General features: G+C 35.2%; 1 protein-coding gene across 1 annotated transcript in view; it reads right to left on the reverse strand.

The window, feature by feature from the left end:
- INPP5F (inositol polyphosphate-5-phosphatase F) overlaps positions 1-23,246 on the reverse strand; it is an 86,443-nt gene that overhangs the window by 23,736 nt on the left and 39,461 nt on the right. Inside the window, 8 exon segments of the mRNA XM_079137152.1 lie at positions 136-260; positions 5,897-5,964; positions 7,276-7,455; positions 7,982-8,180; positions 10,521-10,577; positions 10,693-10,860; positions 11,154-11,282; positions 17,181-17,317. Of these exon segments, the coding sequence (XP_078993278.1) occupies positions 136-260; positions 5,897-5,964; positions 7,276-7,455; positions 7,982-8,180; positions 10,521-10,577; positions 10,693-10,860; positions 11,154-11,282; positions 17,181-17,317 (1,063 nt within the window).

Consider the following 23,246-nt stretch of genomic DNA (forward strand, 5'->3'; position numbering starts at 1 on the left):
AATCAAAACGAATGATATTCTTTCCTTAGCAGAAATTTTTCTTCTCAGTAATGAGAGGAGAAACTAAGGTCCTTGTGTTAACATCTATGAGTACCACTGTAACTACTGAAAACTGAGCTCAAGAAGGTGTCTTACCAATGCTCATGGAAGTCAAAGGAAACGTAAGTAAGCTGTGAGTTGTTGAAGAGCAGCACTTGTTTCAAGTAAGCATCCCCAATAACCTTCTCTCTTCCTGCCTGGTCTACCAAGTTAATAATAACCTGTGAGAGTGAATAAAAAGAAAAAAGCTATGATTAATTATGTAGAATCATAATGTGATTTTTTCATTTTTTAGTTGTCAATGGACTTTTATTTTACTTATGTATATGTAGTGCTGAGAATTGAACCCAGTACGACACACATGCTAGGCAAGTGCTCCACCACTGAGCTACAACCCCAGCCACATATGATTTCTTAAAAAAATTTTTGATTTTATTTGTTCTAATAAGTTGTACAAGACAATAGAATGCATTTATACCTTTTGATAGCTCATACATAAATAGAGTGTAATCTCTCATTTTTCTGATTATCCATATTGCAGGATCACACTGGTCATGCAGTCATACATATACATATACAAGTAATAATGTTTGTCTCATTCAAATGAGATTTTTAATGATTTATTTGAAATTGTTTTAGAATTATTTCACAACCATGCCTAGAAATTAATCCACTCAAACATTAATTTTTCCTATGAAATTAAAATTCCATTTGTTATATAAATTTGGGTTTATGAAGAATTAAATCAATGACATTAATAGCTTTTCTATAAATTTGCAACATATATAAATTTGCAATAGCCAATTAGAATGCACAAGGAAAACATGGTCCAATATTTATAACAGCAAGTATTTTAAATGTCTAGAGTAATTTTAAAAGAAATAAATAAATCAATATACTGAACATTATAAAACTGCTGAAAAACCAGAAATTTAAAGGTTAAATGGATATGTATAATGGGTGCAATAAAAATTATTGTACAGAAAAAAAAAAGAAAATCTGAATAAATGGAGATATGTACTATGTTGCTGAATGCAAGATTCAGCATTATAAAGTTGTCAAGTCTCCCCAAGTTAATCTGTACACTCAATAATCTCAATAAAAATCTGACCAGGATCATTTCATGGACATGAAAAGTTAATTCTAAAGTTCATTGGGAAGAGTAAATATATGGAAAAAGTTTAGAAACTAATAATAAAGAGGACTTTGCCCCACTGGAGAGCAAAATATGTTCTATATAGCAATTTAAACTGTGAAACTGGAGTAGAAATAGGTAAGTGACTCAACAGAACAGTGCTGATGGCCCAAAGATCTAAGTCCATAGAGAAATCTAAGATACACTAACCATACCACTATAGCAAATATGGACTGTTCTATCAATGGTATTGGAATAACTGTCTATCCCCAATGGTATTAGACAATTATCCCAATGCCACCAGGATATATGGGGGGGGCTTACATTAGCTCTCCGCATCTCATTAATTATAGACAAAATAAATTCTAGATACATTTCAATCAAAAATTTTTTTGAGAAAAACAATTTAGATTAATGTTTCCAAAGGTTTTCCATATGTTTCATAGGTTAGGACATGACTTTTCAAGCACAACATAAAAAGCAGAGGGCGTAAAGAAAAATACGGACAGGTGTAATAAATTTTTTAAGCCTGTGCACCACTGACAGTACACACAAAAGTTGGAAAAAAAAAAAAAAAAAAAAAAAAAAAGACTACCCAGGAGAATATACCAGCAACATGAAAACCAAAAATATATAAAGAATGCAATAAATCCAATAAGAAACCATTGGATAAATTTTAAAAAGAGACTATATAAAGAGCCAATAAATATGAGGTTACAGTCTTGTTAATAAATAAATGCAAACAGAAAATGAGTTTTTACCTACATGTAGGCAAATATGAATACTGAATACAGAAAGCATTGGTGAATGTTGGGAAATGGACACCAGTTTCCATTGTTCCTGGGAGTGAGAACTGGGTGTGTGCTCTTTTTGGGGAACAACAAAGTGGTAGGTCAACTTTAAATACACATACTGTCTGATCCAGCAATTTTATTTCCAGAAATTTATTCTACAAAACACACAAGAATTCCAAAATATATAGAAGATGTTTTCTGGAGACTTTTTATAATAACAAAAATAACTAGTAAAACAACTAGTATATTCTAAAGGTCTACCAATCAAAAAATGGTTAACTAGTAGCCATAAGATCTTAAGTGAAAACAGTTGCAGAACAGTATGCATGGTATGGCTCTCTTTCTGACTTAAGTTTTGAAATGTGGATAGGTATGTTTTAAGGTGTTTTCTAACGCAAATGACAAACCACTGACTCAAATCAAATCTCCGGGACAAGTTTGGAAGTAGCACGGTTCCAGAATGGCTAAATTCAGAGGTTCCCAGTACCACCAAGGACACTGGTTCTTTCTACCTCTCCCCTCCCCACCTCAAGTACTGGGGTTTGAACCAAGAGTACTTTACCACTGAGCTACACCCCCAAATTTTTTATTTTGAGACAGGGTCTTGCTAAATTGATGAGGCTGGTCTCTGACCCTCTGGAATAGCTTGGATTATAGGTGTGCACCACCAGGCCTGGAATTCTTCCACCTTTTTGTTTTGTCATTCTTTCCATCTTTTTTATCCTACCAACATATCAGTTAAGACTCTGGCTAGTTTCTTCACAGTCTTGAGATAGCTGCAGCAGTTCCACATCAAATCCTGCCACAACCACCACAGGGGACTGTTGGTTCCTGTATCTCTTTTTATTAAAGCAGGAAATCTTTCCCCAGCAGCCTCCCAGGGGACTTCTCTCACGTCATACTTTATTGGTAAAATCACCAATGAACACAGAGCCCCATGCCTAAGCTAACCACTAGCAAGAGTAACAGTGCCACCACAAGTGAGTCAAGCCAACCAAGGGCCCCATCGCCCTGGAAAGTAATCACCCAGGAAAAGAAGGTAGATAAACCAACACTGTTGGGGTACTATTAGAAATCAGAACATGTCTGCTCAATACAGACATCTATTAAATTGATGTGAAAGTCAAAAGGGAGCAGGGATAAGTGTGCGTTATTTTTTCTGCATACATACATACCTCAGTATTGCTTCATTTTTATGTTTTACATTTAAAATGTGTTCTATTCTTTGTAATGCTACTTATAATTACAAATATCACTAAAAATGAACTTACATTGTAAGAAGTGGAGGTACAGAAAAGGCCAAATCCTTTTTGACCACAACACAATCCCACAGCCCTCCTTGAAGATAACTCCTTTATCAGTTGGATGTGTCCTTTCGCTCACATAATTGCTTTTTTGTATACATGTGCATGCCATACATGTGTGGATAGGTGAACAAGAACTACATATATGTAACCAACATAATTTTGTTCTGTTGGATTTTTAAAATAACATACCACGTGCTGTTAATAGTTTTTCCTCTTGTTGCTCCCAATGTGATTTTAAGATCTTTCCATCTTAGTACATGTATATCTACCACATTCATTTGAAGCAAATTTTGTATGTGCTGTATTTTATCACTGTCCTCCTGATGAATAACTGTTTTTCTATGGTTCAATGTATGTTTTTGTATGTGTCACCTGGATTGAATATGTCTCACTCAAAATTTAAATTTTTCCTATTCAAGTTTCATTTGCTCTACATTCTTGCCAAAACTTGGTATTTCCCATCTTTTTTATTTTAGCCATTATGGTATGTGAATCATGATTTTAATTTGCATTCCTCTGATGATTAATAAAGTAGAATATTTTTTCATGTTTTTTGACTTCCTGTATATTCTTTTGTATGAAGAATCTACTTGATTCTTTGGTTCAACTTTCACTTGGGTTGTACATCTTTTTAAAAATATTTTTAGTTGTAGATGGACACAATACCTTTATCTTATTTATTTTTATGTGGTCCTGAGGATCTAATCCAGTGTTTCACATGTCCTAGGCAAGCGCTCTATCACTGAGTCACAACCCTAGCTCCTACACATCTTTTAAAATAAATTTATAAGAGCTTTTTTTTTCTTTTGTGGTGCTGGGGATTTGAACCCAAGCCTGTGCTTCTGAGGCAAGCACTCTATCAACTGAGCTATATCCCTAGCCCCCTTTATAAGAGCTTTTAAACATATAAGAGACCTTTGTCTTATATGTGCAATGAAAAATCTTAAACATCTTCTCCCACTTTGTGAATTTTCTTTTCATTCTCTAATGGTCACTTTTAATGAACAGAAGTTATTTCAATAAAGTCAAATTTATCAACTGTTAAAATTATTAAAATAATTTAGAACTTAAAAATAATCATCAAATTTTAACAAATGACACATAACATATATAATAGTAGTTTCACATTTATAAGTTAATAAAGTTGAATAACAAATTATGGTTTTAATAAACATGAATTTAAAGTCAAAGTCAAATCTATTAATTTTTCATATGGTTTTTTTTTTAAAATAACTATTTCCTTATGGGTATTACCCCTTATTAAACAGTTAATAAAATATATGCTATACAATCGTATACTGAAAACATGAGAAGACAATGGCTAGTGCTCTTTAAAGTTCTATTTTAGACCCAAAGTCAGATGTTCTATATTGCCTTCTAAAAGATTTACTTTTTAACCTTTCACATTTAGATCCATAATCTATTGTAAATTGATTTTTTATATAAGGTATGTAGGCTATCAAAAAGAAAAATTACTCTGTTAAACAGTATGTTTTAATTAATAACACCATTTGAAATGTGCCAAAATTGTGCTTCTGCTAACAATATGTGAGCGTTCTCTAAAACTCAAATGCCTTCATCTTGTATTATCATATTCCTAATTTTTTTCTACTATGAGAATTCCTTCCTGAGACTCTGAGAATACATGAAATTTACATATTAATTTGGGAAGAACTGAAATCTATTCAAAATTGAGCCTTCCCTTCCAGGAGTATGATATTTTCTCTCCATTTACATTAGGTTTTCTTTTGTGTTCTTCCACAATTTTTTTCTTTTCCACATACATTTATCTTTTTTTATGATTACTATATTTCAGAAGATTTCTTCCTATTTTATTTATTATTACCATAAGATAAATGCATCCCATGGCATGACACATTCAGAGTGGTCTCACTGATAGTAGATGACAACACTGCTATTATATATTAATCATATTAAAATTATTGAACTTGTATTTTACTTAAAAGCTTTCAATTGATTTTGGATTACATGATTATATTCCTACATGTGAGTGTAAGAATACTTATGAAAGGTTATTGGAGAAAAAAAAGATACTGAAAAATGCATATCAAATTGCTATCTCTAGTAGATAAGAGGTAACAGAGTAACTGAGAGATGACTTTCATTTCTTAGTCTATATACTTCTTGGACTGTTAATAATTAACTGATAGCAGCTTCATCTATCTTACCCAAATACAGTCTAAAGTAACTGACTGGAGTCAATGTGGTGGCACACACCTATAATCCCAGTGACTCCAGAGGCTGTGGCAGGAGGATCACAAGTTTAAGCTCAGTCTCAGCAACTTAGTGAGACCCTAAGCAACTTAATGAAATCCTGTCTCAAAATTTAAAAAAAATAAAAAATTTTTAAAGGGGTGGGGATATAGCTCAGTAGTAGGGCACCCTTGGGTTCAATCCCCAATACTGCAAAAATAAAGTAGTTGACTCAATAAAGATTTTTTAAAAATATTCTTAGCTTATACATGTATTTTAACTTCATGACAATTGCTGCTTTGTTTAATTATGAATAGTAAACCATACTTCCATGAAATTTAAAGAAATAGAAACACAGTCAATTCTACAAATAAAGGAACATTTTACTACTACATATCAAAGCCCACCTGTTTTTTGTAAATTTTCAGTTGTTCTTCGAAATGGGCACAGAAATAGGCAACAGTTTCCTTTTCACCTACAAAGAAGTGATACAAAATCTATTTTTCCTTCCCATGTTTAAGACAAATTACTGTCTATTCCATCTTTATTCTTACTTTTAAATAATTTATTAACAACTCAAACAAAAGATTGTCTAACCATCATTTTAAAATAAAACGCTAAGTCAAAGATCTGTGATTGTTTTTTTCCTATTAGACTAAACTAAAACACCTGAAAATGCCAACTGTAAGATTATGACATTTAGTATTTATATATCCAACCTACTTCTCACAAAAGGTTTCATGTGACTTATAATTTTTAAAAAATCACTCTAATATAAAAACTGAGGTTTTACTGAATTCTCACAAAGAACACAAATTAAGGTTTTTTTGGTTTTGTTTTTTTGTGGTGCTGGGGATTGAACCCAGGGCATCTTGTGCATGTGAGGCAAGCACTCTATCAAATGAGCCACATCCCCAGCCCACAAATTAAGTTTTGAGAAAAAAAATACTCTAAGAAAAAATTTAAAGAAACCTCATTTAGTAATCTAATTAGATAAAAATGACTTAGCTACTGCAATGCTGCAGTTAAAATACTGGAAGAAAATGAAATCCTCAATAAAAAATACATTTGAGTAAAGTTATCTCATTGATTTTTGGTAGATTTCAACTATTAAGCTATTTCCTACCTCTACAAATATTGACTACATATACCCTTTTTTCAAAGTTAAACATTCAAAAAAGCATTCTTAGATGAAACAGCAATTTAAAATCTGTGAAATAAGCTATATTTGCTTTACTGTTGTAGAAACCTTTTCATTTATTTATTTGTTTGTTTGGTTGGTTGGTTATTTATTTTTGTGGTACTGGGAATTGAACCCAGGGGCACTTTACCACTGAGCTACATCCCCAGCCCTTTTTATTTTTTATTCTGAGACAGGGTCTCACCAAGTTGCTCAATTGGTCTCAAACTTGCCATCCTCCTGCCTCAGCCTCCCAAATAGCTGGGATGACAGGCATGCCCCACAGCACCCAGTTTGGAAAAACTTCTTAATGTTAAATAAATGACTTAGTTAACTATTACTAGCCTGTGATTATTCTATCACTTTCTACTATATTTCACAGTAAGATATTTTGTTTTTATTTTTGTTTTTGCAGTGCTGGGGATCAAACACAGACTTTGCACGTTAGGCAAATACTTTACCACCAAGCCACATCCCCAGTCCTAAGAGTTATCATTTTGAAGGAAGTATCTTGCAAAGTAAATCTAAACCTATCAAGTATCTAATTTGTAAAAAATTATTCCCTCTGAAATCATCATTTGCAAACCAAATAATTGACATGCTTACTTTTGTCCAGCCGAGGTCTTGGATTATATCGATACCCAACCTGGCTCCAAAAGACAGGTACAGAGCCTCGTGTTTGAATAAATGACAGGGTATGATTATGAACATGAATTAACTGCTCAGTCTCCACATAATTTGCAACATTTCCATTTTTGTCCACTCCTCTTCGTTTGTAGCGCATTCCTGAATGAAAATTAAAGCAAAAAATAGTAACATTTTAAAAACTTTTTTAGTCTGACTAAATGATGCTTCCTAATCAAATGTATGTCTTCCAGGAAAAATCAACTTACCCCAAATCATAACTGTATGCATTATAGTTTTTAAAAGCTAAATCTAAACTAGCTCCTCTAAACTGAAAGAGAAGGGTTCCCCCAAAGACACTAGCACTCAGGAAGAATTTACCACTGGGGTACAGGCTGTCAGTTGGAATGCTAATATTTAAAAGCATATCCCAAGTTGACTTCCTTCTCTTCTGTATATACAAATCTCCTTTTCTACCTCATTTTGCTAACTCTCCTCTAATCAATCCTCCTCAAAAATTAGTCCCTACTTATATCTTACTATTACTTACTTACTATTTAGAGTCACCAAGCACTTTGAAGCCAACTGTGCTTCCAAATTCATGACTGTCATCAGCATTTCAAAATATCTGCAGATTTTCCATTCTTGTTTGGATCTGATTTGTATGCATTCATAGCCCTCTACTCACCTGCTCTGTGCCTACTCCGTCGTGAAATGAGAGCCACTAGAAATCGTGGGTGAATGTCATCTACACAGGTGGACTCCTGAGGGGGGGTCTCTGGGCTGCTTTTCTCATCATCAGATGATTCATTATAATTAACCACAAGTTCTTCAATCTGCACAAAACCTTGGATAATGGGAATAATCCAAAAGTCCACATCTGGTGCCTGAAAACAAAATGAACACATTATTTATCTTCTGTATAGCACTGCTGCTTTCTTAAAGGCAAACAAGAGTCAGCACATACTTGTCAGCTTATTATAAGCAGAAACCTTCCATTCTTAACCCATATTTCTGCTTATTGAACACTACTGGAGGAAAGAAAGAAAAGAGGGCCTTTCCTTTTCTTTGAAGTGTTCATTCAAAAGGAACTGAGAGGGAATGTAGCACAGGAGCCAGACTGCATGGGTACAAATTCAGGCTCCACCACTCACAAATCTGCAGAAGGAAATCACCTTCACTGTGCCTTAACATCCACCTCCATGATAGGAATAACTATTACTTCATAAGGTTATTGTGAAAGTTAAGTGAATTATATATGTAAAGTGTTTAGCACAGTGCCCGCCATAGAGTATTTCACAAATGTAACTATTGTGATTGTCCCTCTTGGTACAGAAAATAAGGCTTAAAAATCGTTATTTTCCTTATTTTTTGGAGAGAGGGTCTCACTATGTTGCCCAAGCTGATCTCAAACTCCTTTACTGACACAATCCTGCTACCTCAGCCTCATAAGCAGCTGGGGCTATGGGTATGTACCACAACATCCATATCCTTAAAATTTTATTTTCAACTCCCAAATGCATTAAGGTTTTAATAAAATACAGTCAACTCTGATCATATTATTATGAAACATATAGGTCCAACTTATTTTCCAGTGTAGAAAAATGCTTCACCAAGCTAAAATCCAAACAGTAAATCAACAACAACCAACCTTTTTTCCCCTCATCATAAGTGCTAGGGATTGAACTCGGACCTCACACATGCTAGCATGCTAGGCAAGCACTCTACTACTGAACTACAGCCCCAGCCTCATATGTCTTATTTTAAAATGTCATCCAACACAATTAGGAGAGTATTGATTAGAGATTTCCTATTTTCTTTCAGAATAAGAATATTCAGACTTCTCAACTGACAACATGCAGAGAATAAAATAAGGCTCCAGAGCTGAAATTGTGGCTCAGTGGCTCAGCACTTGCCCATCATGCATGAGGTGCTGGATTCGATCCTCAGCACCACATAAAAACAAATAAAAAAAGGTATTGTGTTCATCTACAACAACAACAAAAAAGGCTCCCGAAAGCTATGCTTAGTTCTATGTTCTCTCTCATCTTCCTAACTGGACCCAGCCTCAACCTCAGCATCAGTTTTGAATCCACCTTTTTCTATAACCAGGCACTCCAGGTTCCGTCTCACAGTTTTGTTTCGTTGCTTTGTTTTGTTTTGTTTTAGGGAGACTCCAGAGAAGATTTCAGGAAGACAGAGGTGAAACAGTGAGGTGACAGGTCTACCTGTATTCATTATTCTTATCACCATTTTCACTATTTGTGTGTTTATTCTAGCAATAAATGCAAGACTCTTGACAGGAACAGAGAAATGTATGTTGCCAAATGTCACTTAAATTCCAAGTATCAGTTTTAAGTGGTAATGTAAAAGTTTTGAAAAAACTCAGCAAAATGTAACTCAATATTGTCTGCATACACTTCAAGTACTTATTGTACTCCTGTCACTGGGTTTTGGTGGTCATAGTTTAATCAGCTTCATAAATAGAGGTGAGAACAATCTCATACTTCATTCTCAATAGAGGCATGATAGATACCTTTCTCAAGACACTACTAGATAAAGTGAAATCATTTATTCAAACACACTAATGGAAATAAACAGAAAGAAGGAAAATTTCTGAAGGTTAAGAAAAAGATAATATATGATCCTACTCGGCTATTTGCCTGCTTTGTTAAGTATCCAAAACAGTAAGTGGCAGTAGCAAAGCTTTAATAAATATTTGGTGAATAAACTATCTCTGGATGGTCATAATTCTCCAACATACCTAAAAGAGTGAAGGAAGAAATTGATTATCAAGCCAGAAAGAACCTCTAATGAGATGTAGTTATCTCATCATGTTCTGTGTCTTCCCTGAATCAACACTGGTAGTATTGAAATGGCCTTAGGGATTTAACTACTCCAATTCCCAGATGAGAAAAGAGAGGGTAAGAAAAGGAAATAAGTGGTATCACTACAGGAAACAGGGGCTTCAACATCTGAATAGATACAAACAAAATACCTCTTCACAGGAACTCTTAGGACATTAGTTTCACAGCCTTTTATTACAATTATCTTATGGGAACCTAGGCAATGGAACTGTAAACTGTCTTAAAGGAATGCCTTGATTTTTCCTAACTGATTCTTTTCCATAGGGGAAAACACAGTGAGATTTAAAAATTCATCCTAATGCAATTAAAAAACATTCACTAACAACTGTAACTTAGGATACTTAAGAAACAACTACTCACACCAATCTCAGTAAGATCTTGTATCATATATTTATTCCAAAAAAATCGGTCATCAACCTAGAAAAGACAGAGGAACAGCAGTTCAAAAACACATTATTTCAGTTTTTCTATAAAAGACAAAAGGGTCGGCAATTGTTCCAGAGGACAAACCCTGCTTCTATCTGACTTGTACCTTTTGCCAGAGAGGACGACTGTCCTTCTTCCCAGTGCTCTGCCTCTGCACCGAATTGGTCAGGTCATAAGTCAAGCTATAATAAAAGGATTCTGAGTCCATAAACATCTTCAGCAACTCCTCAAGTAATCTTCTCTCCAACTTCTCTTTTTCTTTACTTTCCTTATCCTGTAAGAAATTAACCTACTATTACTGCAGAAATTAAATGTAAACTATATGAGTAAGGCTGGGAGTACAGCTCAGTGACTGTGTACAAGGCCAAGTTCAACCCCCAGTACTAAACAACAAATAAAAGTAAAGTGTGGGTAATGGAAGACTTCCAAGTTAGAATAATCCCAAGAACATGAGAAGACACTGCTTCAATAGAACGAATAGTTTGAAAATAAATTTACTGGCAGGAATATTACCCCTCAATTAATTAATTAAAGATGAATCAAAACTCATATCTACTAAACTCTTACTTTCTTTTTATTAGGAGCAGATACATTGGATTTAATATGTGTAAAGGTCTTCAGTAGAAACTTTGAGTCATCAGGAGATGGTATAATCTTCTCTGGTTTGTTAATCCCAAAATGATGCTTCTTACAGAGCTAAACAGGAAGAGAAAGATGATTCATTACTAATTAATAACTGCTTGATAAATGTGTCTAAAAGTGTAGAATTGAATGCTACTGATCATGCATGTGGGTTAATAGTACATCTCAAGAGTTACTGAAACAACCAAGTAGACCAAGTAGATAGAAAATAGTTATTTCAATGATTAGAAAACACAGTAGAGATAAATCACAAAGAAAACAGAGAAGGATATATTTAGGATTTAGAGGCCAAAAATTCAGGTCAGGACCATAATTACAATAAATTCTTATCTAATATAATTGCAGAATAAAATGTGCTGGTTGAGGTTAGTAACACTTTGACAATTGACATCTAAGAATAAAAATTTTGCTAAATACACATTTGCTATGCTTCAGGGTCATTACCAGAATCTGTCCTAATAGCCCCTTTCCTAATACCCATTAACATGTTCACATGTGCCAGAATCTCTTTTAGATCCATTTCAGAGCCCTGAATATACTCATTGAGTTAGCAGAGTACAGTGTTCTGTCACTTGATTGTAAGGGCTCTAGTCTGACTCTAAACTACACTGGCAGTGAGATGACAACCTCCTCAACTCTGAAAAAGGATGAATGTCCTCTCTCTCAGAATGTGTCACTAATAACCATTTCCTGTTATCTCATCTTTTGGTCCCCATGATGCCAATCTCTCTGGATTCTCCCCTAGCTCTGACTGCTCCTGCTCAGACGCCTTTGTTGGTGTTGGGGTGTGTGTGTGTGTTCTCAATGTTCTATCCTCAGCTCTTTTCTCCTTTTTCATGCTGTCTAGAAAGTGTCACCCTCTTTCCACATTTTAAGTATCACTATGTTTAATGTTACTCTTTCACTCTGATCTCAAAATCCTTATAATAACATGCTCCCCTCACTGAGGGACTCGATACTAGTCCCTAAACCTGATCAACATCTGTTTCCCAGATCTTATTCCTTCTCTGATATGCCTAAACCACCCAGTGGATCACTCAAGCAACAAAACTTTGAGTCATCTTCCATTATTCTCCTTCCTAAAATCTCTGCTACCAGCCTCACCACTTAATGCCCATTGCTAATAGGTACTTAATCTTTCGCCCTGGCTGGTGTTTCTCAGTGGAAGCAGCCAACAGGAGATTCTTTTTTTTTTCCCCCTTGGTGGTACTAGGGATCAAACCCAGGGTCTTGTGCATCCTAGGCAAGCACTCTACCAATTGGGCTATATCCCTAGCTGCCCGCCCCCTGCCCCAGGAGATTCCTGATGAAGAATTTTCGTACTTGGTGTAGACAATCTAACAGCCGCTTTCATGAGCTGAGGAGCGACACCTGAGTTTGTGGTCTTTCAGTACACTTAGCTACAGCTCCAGGCTCCCAGCTCCCCTCTCCTATGAAGTCCTATTTGTCCTCTTATCATGAACAACCAATTTCCACCTGCTACTGCCTGCTCTGGATCCAGCCTTGAAAGCCTAGGCTTGAGTTTGATCTACTACTCCATTTATGGTCCATGAAGATCCTCCTTCTAAGCCTAGCAATGTTGTTTTTGTTTTTATTTCTTTTATCTACTCTTATCCAGGACTCGTAACAAAGTTGATATAGACCCATCACCCTTTAACTTCCTTTTCCACAACTCCAAAATCCAAAAAATAACTCTGAAACCTGAAAGTTTATTTTTAAGTTTATTAAAAACTCACTAAACAGGACTGGGGTTTTAGCTCAGTGGTAGAGCGCTTGCCTCACACATGTGAGGCACTGGGTTCAATTCTCAGCACCACATATAAATAAATGAATAAAATAAGGCCCATCAAGAACTTAAAAAAATGTATTAAAAAAACTCACTTAACAGCAAAACATGCCCTGAACTGACATGAACATGAGGATACTGATGATCATCACTTAGCACCTTAGTATGAATATTCATGTGATTCTCTAAGAAATATCAATGTGTTATACTGTAGGATAATGCTCCACACCCACTGGGTATGTGGATAATGCATGGAATGACCTTCTGAAAACACCAAAAAAAGAAAAAAAGAAAAAAAAAAAGAAAGAAAAGTTGAATTCTAAAATAAATATGGCACCAAAAGGTTCTGATAAGGACTACAGATCTGTATAACAAAGCAAAAACTAAATCACCTTAACCAGAAGTCTTTATCTCTTAAAACTGATTTTTCTAAGTAGAAATTCAAAATACAAACATTTTCAATGACTATTTTAGAATCTCCTGTATAGTTACTTTTAGAAAATAAAGTATAGACCATTATGTTCTGAAAAGGGTAGTCTGTCCTGCTAAAAAAACCAGGATGATAAGTTTACTTCTCAGGAGCCCTTCCAGTCATTGAATGATTTGTTTAGACATAGCGCTCGGAATCACAACACACACCACCGGCAGCAGGATCGCCTTCCAGAGGCCTAGCGAGCTCTGTGCAGCATGTGGTTAGGTCATCATCACAACTTTGATAACACCTGGTCTCAAAAAGAAAACCACCACCACAGGCTTCACGTTACAATCTCCTAGTTTTTCTATTACTCTTGTAACTTATATTTCACAACCAGGATTAAGGGCTGATATTGCTGTTGTTACTTAAGAAAATAAAAATAAAAGATTTTACTTTAGAAGTTAGTATCTACAGTCACCTGGAAATAAAATTTTAAACCAAAGTCTGATGAGAAACAAAATACAGAAAAGATACATTTATCTATTAAGAGGCAATAGATACAGCAAACAAGACATGAAGACATGGAACATAAGACTGTAAAATTTTATAAGGATATATTTTCAAAGAAACAACATATATTATTTCATTCTCCTTCATTTGAGTCCTATAGATTCTTTATACCCTGAAATAGATTTTTTTTAAACTTGGTACACTGCTTTGCAAAACATTCTGGTAGTTCTTAAAAAATTAAAACAGAGTTATCATATGACCCAGTAATTTCCTTCCTAGGTACCTACCTATCCAAGAAAAATGGAAACAAATGTCCACCAAAAACTTGAATGCAAAATTATTCATAGCTGCATTATTCATGACAGTTAAATAGTGGAATATGTCCTTCAACTGATTATGAATTTTTAAAAAGATGTAGTTTACTCATACAATGGAATATTATTTGGCAATAAAAGGGAATAAAGTAATGATGTGCTACAACATGCATGAACTTGAAAACATTAGGCTGAGTAAAAGAAATCAGTCACAAAAGGTCACATACTATATAATTCCATTTATATGGGATGTCCAGAATAGAAAAATTTATAGAGACAGAAAAGAGATTAATAGTCACCTAGGAATTTGGGAGCTTGGAATCTAGGGGGAAATGAGGAATGACTGCCAGTGAGTACAAAGGTTTCTTTGGGGAGTGATAACAAAATGTTCTAAAATTGATTGTGGTGATGGTCACACAATTCTGTGCATATTCTAAAAAACACTGAATTATATACTCTAAATGGGTGAATTATAGTACGTGAATTATTTTTTTAAACTGGCAATCAATCATATACCTTGGGTAAAAAGGCAACTGAAGCAGAAAACTAAAAATTCTTTTAATACCGGACTCTGAAATAAAATTGTTTCTGCTCCAATTACAGAAGACAGACCAGACTTTAGCAAATCTGAGAATGCTGCTCACACTAAAGAGACTGAGGGCACTGCTGGAAAGAATGAAAGCAGCAGACCACTCAAAGTGATACACAGATATCCAAATTAGAAAGACATGCTACACTAAGAAGACAGAACTAGTTTTGTTTAACAAGTTTTTTACATGCATAAGTATGTATGTTCATGACAGATGAGTTCAGTAGAAAAAATATATAAAAATGGAAAACATAAAACTTATTTTGAAAATAGTGTTTGTACTCCCAAGAGCATGAGGCATATGGAAACAACCATTAAAACTCACAGGAGTTTTAATTATAATATTAACAAGGATTATTTTTAAGTGGTGTTATTTTTTTTCTTCTCCTTTACAATTTACTGTTTAATCAAGTTATTAACACATACCAAATGAGGACATTGGAAAAAAATGATTAAGCTTCTAAAATAGAGTTATATAGAAATTGAAATGGGTGCCAAAGATTTAAATTAACATGTTCGAAGATTAGCAGGAAATTTGTGATTTTTTTTTTCCAGGTACCGAGGACTGAACTCAGGGGAACCCCACCACTGAGCCACATCCCCAGTCCTATTTTGTATTTTATTTAGAGACAGGGTCTCACTGAGTTGCTTAGCACCTTGCTTTTGCTGAGGCTGGCTTTGACCTCGAAATTCTCCTGCCCCAGCCTTCCAAGCTGCTGGGATTACAGGTGTGCACCACCACACCTGGCAAAATGTGTGCTTTTTAACATAGCTCATTCTTTGCCCTTCTTGCTGTTCACTGTTGAAAGCTCTTTTACCCCAAAACAGGATTAAAAGGAGAGGGGGGAAGAGGCAGAAGTGCAAATATCAAAAATTATCATCTCTTGAGAGACAGATGTACCAAACTATTCACCAAGACAGATTCTGAAAATACTTTATGGTTATTGTCACAGATAATTAGCAAGAGTCATTACATTAATCCAATTCCTAACGTGAACCAAAATCTTTGATGACCTTAATGAGTAGTATACTTCACAGTCTGACAGCTGTAAAAACACTCAACTGTCACATGGGGGAAAACCCCATTTCCATTTTTATTAAAGATAATCTCTTTCTCTTAGATTGTCAAGAAAAGTGTGAATAAAGAAATCCATACAACTTTCATAATATTTACATTTGTGTTTAAAAATTCCATGTAAAAATTATTTCCTAACATTTTTTCTTTACCCCATCTATATCAGACAGATACTAGTTTCAAAAATGTTACAGACTGGTGGTCATGAGGAATCTGAAAACCTCCCTGAAGAGTCCAACATGAGGTGCACTACAGGGCTGGGAGTGCCAAATATGTAAACTGACGACCTGGCAAATGGACAAGGTTCTGGGTGAGAAGTTCCCTCCTCCAAATCTGACTGCCAGAAACTCCAGGCTTAATATTCAAGCCTAAGTGCCAAGGGCTTTATTATCTTTTGCCTGTTGTTCAGGTAACTGGAAGGCAGCTCAGCAGAGGGATACAGAACCAGACCACAAGAGTACCAGATCCAGACCCCACCATGCACCTGTCACATGACTTAACCTTTGCCAGACTTCCTTTCATTATCTGTAACAATGCCCACCATATGATGGGGTGGTCCTAGGGAACTGAATGTAATAATCCAAGTAACACACAAAGCTTGCCCAGCACATCACACAGTAATAAAATAGGCTCTGCCCAAGTGATGACAATTCCTACACGTCAAATTCCCACACTAATAGCAGACATTGTATAAATGCTATTGGAGGAAGCACCTTGTGGCAAAAAACAGACGCTGTGAAATCTATTATTCTGGCCTTAAGTCTCTCTACTTATGGGCTTGGTTTCTTCCAAGTGGTTTTCTTTTGCAATTTGCTTAGAAATTTTTCATGAGATATAAATAAAATTTTTAAAAAAGAAATACAAGTGAAAGAAGAGAAAGTAAAAGTTAAGTCTCCCATTCTTGACTTCTCTCCCCCAAAATCAGGAAATTTTTAAACTGTATTGTGCAAAGCACCAGGCCTCCCTAGAAGTAGAAAGCAGCTTCTCCAGAGAGGTCAAGTGGGCACGTCCCCAATGATCTCCAACCCCAACACCACCTCAACTAAAGGGGTCCAGTCTGCATGTGTCTTACATACTGGATTTCACAGTTTCTGAAGCAAGGGTTCTAATACTAAAATGCACTTTGAAAAACAGAGGATCAAACTATTTTAAAGATATTATCCAGCTCTTAAAATGTATGTTCCTCATCTATTGAACCAAATCCTCATATTTGCTACTTCATTTCATCAGATTCCCATAAAATTTCCCTTGATTTCACCTTACCTCTAGCTCCAGATCCTGAGGTTCCATTTCTGAAAGTGACAGTACAGCGATTTTGGTAACTTTACAGACTTCATGGTCTCCTGGGAGTTTGCCCACCAGTGCTTTCTGCCGAATTAGAATAAGCCACCATGGGAGATCTGAAAGAGAAAAAACCTATTAATGTCTGGTATTTATTGAGTGCTACTGTCCTGGCAAATTGAAGGTGAATGACCTAACAATAACAAAAAAATGTATCAGATATGGCTTTTTAAAGTAAAACACAACAAAGATACAAAAATGGCCCTTAAACATGAAAAGATGTTAAATCTCACACCAAAATGTAAATTAGAACAACACTGTGAAATCATTCTCACTCATTGGCTCAGGGATAATTAAATGTTGTGACAAGACATTTGCTGGTAAAGCTATGGGGAACCCAGCGCTCTCTCTCATACAACAGTGCCGATGGGAATACCAACAGACACAACTCTTCTGAAGGGAAATTTAGCAATACCTAATGACACAATATGTGCACTTACCTTTTAACCCAGCAATCCCACTCTTGGGAATTTACCCTGAAGATACACCTCAACAACAAAAGTATACACTCTCCAGCCTATTCATTGCAGCAGTCTGTAATTGCAAAATACAGTATAGGAACAACCTAAGTGCCCAGACACAAGAGAGTGGTTGAATAAACTATGGCACATCCATACAATCAAGTACTACGCAGCTATAAATAGGCCATTTTGCTATTTGTTATTATTAAACATTAACTGAGGACCTACGGTGTGCTGGGAAATTCATTAGACATGGATCAAAGTTACCAGCACCTAATGCATAATAAACCAAACACATAATAAAATTCATGATTCATAATAAACAGTTGAATGTCAATAAATTTTTTTGCAACTGAATATCAAATGTTCTATGAACTGATAAGGAACGATTCTTGAAGGTATTATTAGGTGGATACACTGGATATATTGTTAATATATGTAATGTGACTGTTATGGTTTATATATGAGGTATGAGGTATCCCTCAAAAGCTCACGTGTGAAACAATGTAAGAATTTTCAGAGATAAAATGATTAGATGAGATGTAACCTAAACAATGAATTAATCCACTGATATGGATTAACTGGATGGTAACTATAGGGAAGTAGGGTGTGGAGGAAGTAGGTCACTGGGGGTATGACTTTGGGATTTATATTTTCTCTGGTGAGCAGAGCTGTTCTGCTTCCTGGTTGCCATATTTTGAGCTGTTTTCCTCCGCTATGTCCTTCTGCCATGATGTGCTATCTCTTCTTGGGTCCAGAGCTATGGAGTCAGCCAACCATGGATTGAACCTCTGAAGCCTCCTCTGCATTGTTCTTGTCAGGTCTTTTGATCCACAGCAATGAAAAAGCTAACTTAAAAAATGGCTATACAGTCATGTTCTACTCAATGAGTTTCAGTCTATGACAATGGTCCCATAACAGAGCTGAAAAATTCTTATTACCTAGTCATGTCATAATGTTATAGCTCAACATGTAGTAACATGTTTGTAGTGATGCTGGTGTAAACAAACCTACTATGCTGCTAGTCACATAAAAATATAGTACATACACTGCTAGGTGTGGTGGTACAGGCCTATTAATTCCAGCTATTTGGGAGGCTGAGACAGGAGAAATATATGTTCAAGGATGGACTTCGCAACTCAGTAAGATCCTGCCTTAAAATTAAAAAAAAAAAAAAAAAAAAAAGAGGAAAAAGGGTTGGGGATAGAGCTCAGTGGAAGAACTATCTCTGGGTTTAATCCCAGTAACAGGAAAAAAGTTTATATGTATCAAGTGAAATTATGCACAGTACATAATACTTGATAATGATGAATGACTATGTTACTAGTTTATGTACATACTATGCTATAAATCTTATCATTATTTGTTTGATTTTTGTTTGGTTTTGGTTTTGGTTTTTTGGCAGTGCTAGTGATTGCACTCAGTGCCCTGTGCATGCTAGGCAAGCAAGCATAAAGAAACTCTGGAAAGGTTCACTAATAATAACAGTTTATATATTAATAAACATTATTACTATGCATAAAAATCTCCATTTTCTGCATAAAAAGGTTACCACAAAATTCTGCACCTAACATCCTGGACACCTTTCTATCACAGTACTTAGAGAGGGTCTTCATTCAGTTTTTAAAAATATCTGCATAATATTTTATTATACAAAAGTACCATAATTTATTTAGCCTCTTTTTCAACTTGTAGAATTTTAGGTCACTTCCAATTTTATACTATTATAAATAATGCTACTGGGGAAAACTTGGTGCATATGTAACTTCCTATTAATTCTTGAAATGTATCAATATGAGTGAAAAGATATAGCTATCTGGAGTATTGTTCAAAGCAATAATCAAAATTATCCTAATGAAATGAAAAGGGAAATAATACATTAAACACTGAGTTGTTTTCAGGCAAATTAATTCACTTTAGAAAGGCAAAACAAGAATAAAGCCTCATGGAAAACAATAGTAATCTCTAGTCTGGGAATTATTTTGCTTTAGGTTGAAAAAAACACATCACCACTTGCCACCAAAGACTTGAGAAGTCCAGCAGAAATGTGCCTGTTAAGTTACAGGATTAATTGATCCAAATATATTTTTTAGACTTTGAGTTTTAAAACAAGACAAATGTGAAAGTACAGCACCACTACTGTTTAGCATCCCAGTATACATCAGGCAAAATTTTATGATAAAAGTTTAAAAAGCACCAAATCTATTGTATCAATTTACATTACCCACCATGAAAAGAAACTTGGTTATGCTTAAGCTGCTATGTTGAGATTGGAATACACAGTTTTACAAAGAATCAATCTAGCAAGGTCTGATGGCATAAAGACATTTTTTCAACATTTTAACATATAAAATGGGAGGGAGTCAATTTTATAACACTGCTCCACTAGGAAAAGAAAGACAAGGAAATCTGACTTCCCTAGCAAGATAAGGAGACTGATTAGGAAGCAGACATCTTTTTTTTAATATAATTTTTAGTTCTTGATGGACTTTTATATTCTTTATTTATATGCTGTGCTGAGAATCAAACCCAGTGCCTCACACATGCTAAGCAAGTGCTCTACCACTGAGCCACAATCCCAGCCCGAAAGCACATTCATTGAAAAACATGACCAGTAGGGCAAGCTAAAACAATAGCCCTAGAAGAGATTCAACTGCTTGCTCTATGCAACAAGTGACTCACTTAAAGAGAATGAGCAACCTTAGGATAAAAATTTTCATTTGATATTGTTCTAGTCAGGTCCCAAAAGAAACAAACCAACAGAATATTTGTAGATATATATAAGAGGAGATATGGGAATTGCTCAAGAGATTACAGGAGCAAAGAAGTCCTTCAATGTACCATCTGCAAACTGGAAAACCAGTAAGACTGGTGGTATAACTCAGTCTAGTCCCAGGAAGCCAACATGTAAGTCCCAAGTCCAATTCCAAAGACTGAAGAACCAGGATAGATGAAAGGTCTGAGAATCAGGAGTTCCCATGGACAAGAGTAGATGGATGTCCTGTCTCAAAGAGAATTCACACTTCTCCCGTCTTTTTGTCCTATTCCAGCCCTCAATGGATTGGATGATGCCTACCTACATTGGTGAGGGTAGAGCTATTCTCAGTCTACCAATTCAAATACCAGTCTCTTGTGGAAACACTCAGCAGACACACCAGAAAGAATGTTTTAACGTCTGAGAATCCTTTCCAAGTTGACACATAAAATTAACCCATCATATCTCCCTACTCATGACCTCACCTCTAGGAAGTACTGCATCTACATATTTCTAGATGAGATTATTCATCCTACTGACATACAGAAAAGATATGTATTTATTCAACAAGGTATCTACAGCAATCATTTTGATTAAATGTTAATGATACAGGCAATATATAAATACATTCCACTTTTTAAAGGTTTTAAACATTACTGATAAAACTAAAATTCCCTTTCGTCACTATCCCTGACTCTATGGAAATTCTTTAATCTAATCCAGATCCAACTGTATTAATTCTCTCATATAAGCAGAATAGCAGAGATGGAGAGTAAATGGTTACTATTCTTGGCATTAGTCCTTTTAATTTTCCTTGAGAGTTAAAAATGACTTATAACCATTACTTATTGTATAGGTTGTATTTTCACTGCCCTTTTGGAAACTTTCTAATTTCTCTCTCTACAAACTTTCACATTATAAACTAAGGTAAAAATAAAAAGAGAAGGTGTGTTTGCTAATGATTGTCACATTCACCTACTTGGTGTGGCCCAGTACTGCAGGCGAGATTCCTGAGGCCAATGAGTTACCACTCCTAGACCATCAAGTAAGTACTCAACTTCCTCAACACTCACACAGTTGTGTGATTATCATGGCCAGCACAGGAGAATTTATAAGAACAGGAGAATTTACAATTATAATGGCATGCCAATAAACACTAACTCAAAGACAAAGGTAGACCATGGCTACTCCAAAGTCTTTTTGCAACATAATACTCAAATATGATTTAATAAACAAAATTTATTTATTTAAAAGATAATAAATACTCAAATAAGATTTAGTTTGTTGCTCTTGCTTTTCTCTCCCGACTTGCTTTCTTTCTCCTCCTCACTTTGCACTCTCTCTACTGCACCCCCTTTCTCTTTCCTTTCTCTTTTCCTCTCATTTTCTCTCTTACCCTGCAGGGAGACACTCTGTTTGCTTAATTAAAAAAAAAAAAAAAAAAAAGATTTAGCTTGTTTAAGGGCTTCTGAAGCTTATGCCTTAAAGAGCCACAGAAGTATCTCTGCATTTGCATCAAGTGCTGGTAAGAAAGAGATTATACTATGAAGCTAATATCACCCTCATACCCAAACCAGGAAAAGACACAGCAAGGAAAGAAAATTTTAGACCAATATCCTTGATGAATATAGATGCTAAGATACTTAACAAAATATTGGCAAACCGTATCCAAAAACATATTAAGAAAATTGTGCACCATGATCAAGTGGGGTTCATTCCTGGAATGCAAGGATGGTTTAACATCCGTAAATCAATAAACGTAATCCATCATGTCAATAGACTTAAAGATAAGAATCATATGGTTATTTCAATTGACACAGAAAAAGCATTTGACAATATATAACACCCCTTCATGCTAAAAACACTAGAAAAAACAGAGATAGTAGGAACATACCTGAACATTGTAAAGGCTATTTATGCTAAGCCCATGGCCAACATCATTCTTAATGGAGAAAAACTGAAACCATTCCCTTTAAAAACGGGAACAAGACAGGGATGTCCTCTTTCACCACTTCTATTCAACACTGTCCTCGAAACTCTAGCCAGAGCAATTAGGCAGACTAAAGAAATTAAAGGGATACGAATAGGAAAAGAGGAACTTAAGCTGTCACTATTTGCGGATGACATGATTCTATATTTAGAGGATCCAAAAACCTCCTCCAGAAAACTTCTAGACCTCATCAATGAATTCAGCAAAATAGCAGGATATAAAATCAACACACATAAATCTACAGCATTTTTATACGCAAGCGATGAAACAGCTGAAAAGGAAATGAGGAAAACAACTCCTTTTGCAATAGCCTCAAACAGAATAAAATACTTGGGTATCAATCTAACCAAAGAGGTAAAAGATCTCTACAATGAAAACTACAAAGCACTGAAGAAATTAAGGAAGACCTTAGAAGATAGAAAGATCTCCCATGTTCTTGGATAGGCAGAATTAATATTGTCAAAATGGCCATACTACCAAAACTGCTATACAAATTGAATGCAATTCCAATTAAAATCCCAATGACGTACCTCACAGAAATAGAGCAAGCAATCATGAAATTCATCTGGAAGAATAAGAAACCCAGAATAGCTAAAGCAATCCTTAGCAGGAAGAATGAAACAGGGGCTATCGCAATACCAGAACTTCAACTATACTACAAAGCAATAGTAACAAAAACGGCATGGTATTGGCACCAAAATAGACAGGTAGATCAATGGTACAGAATAGAAGACATGGACACAAACCCAAATAAATACAATTTTCTAATACTAGACAAAGGG

Source organism: Sciurus vulgaris (assembly GCF_902686455.1).
Source record: "Sciurus vulgaris genome assembly, chromosome: 4".
NCBI lineage: Eukaryota > Metazoa > Chordata > Mammalia > Rodentia > Sciuridae > Sciurus > Sciurus vulgaris.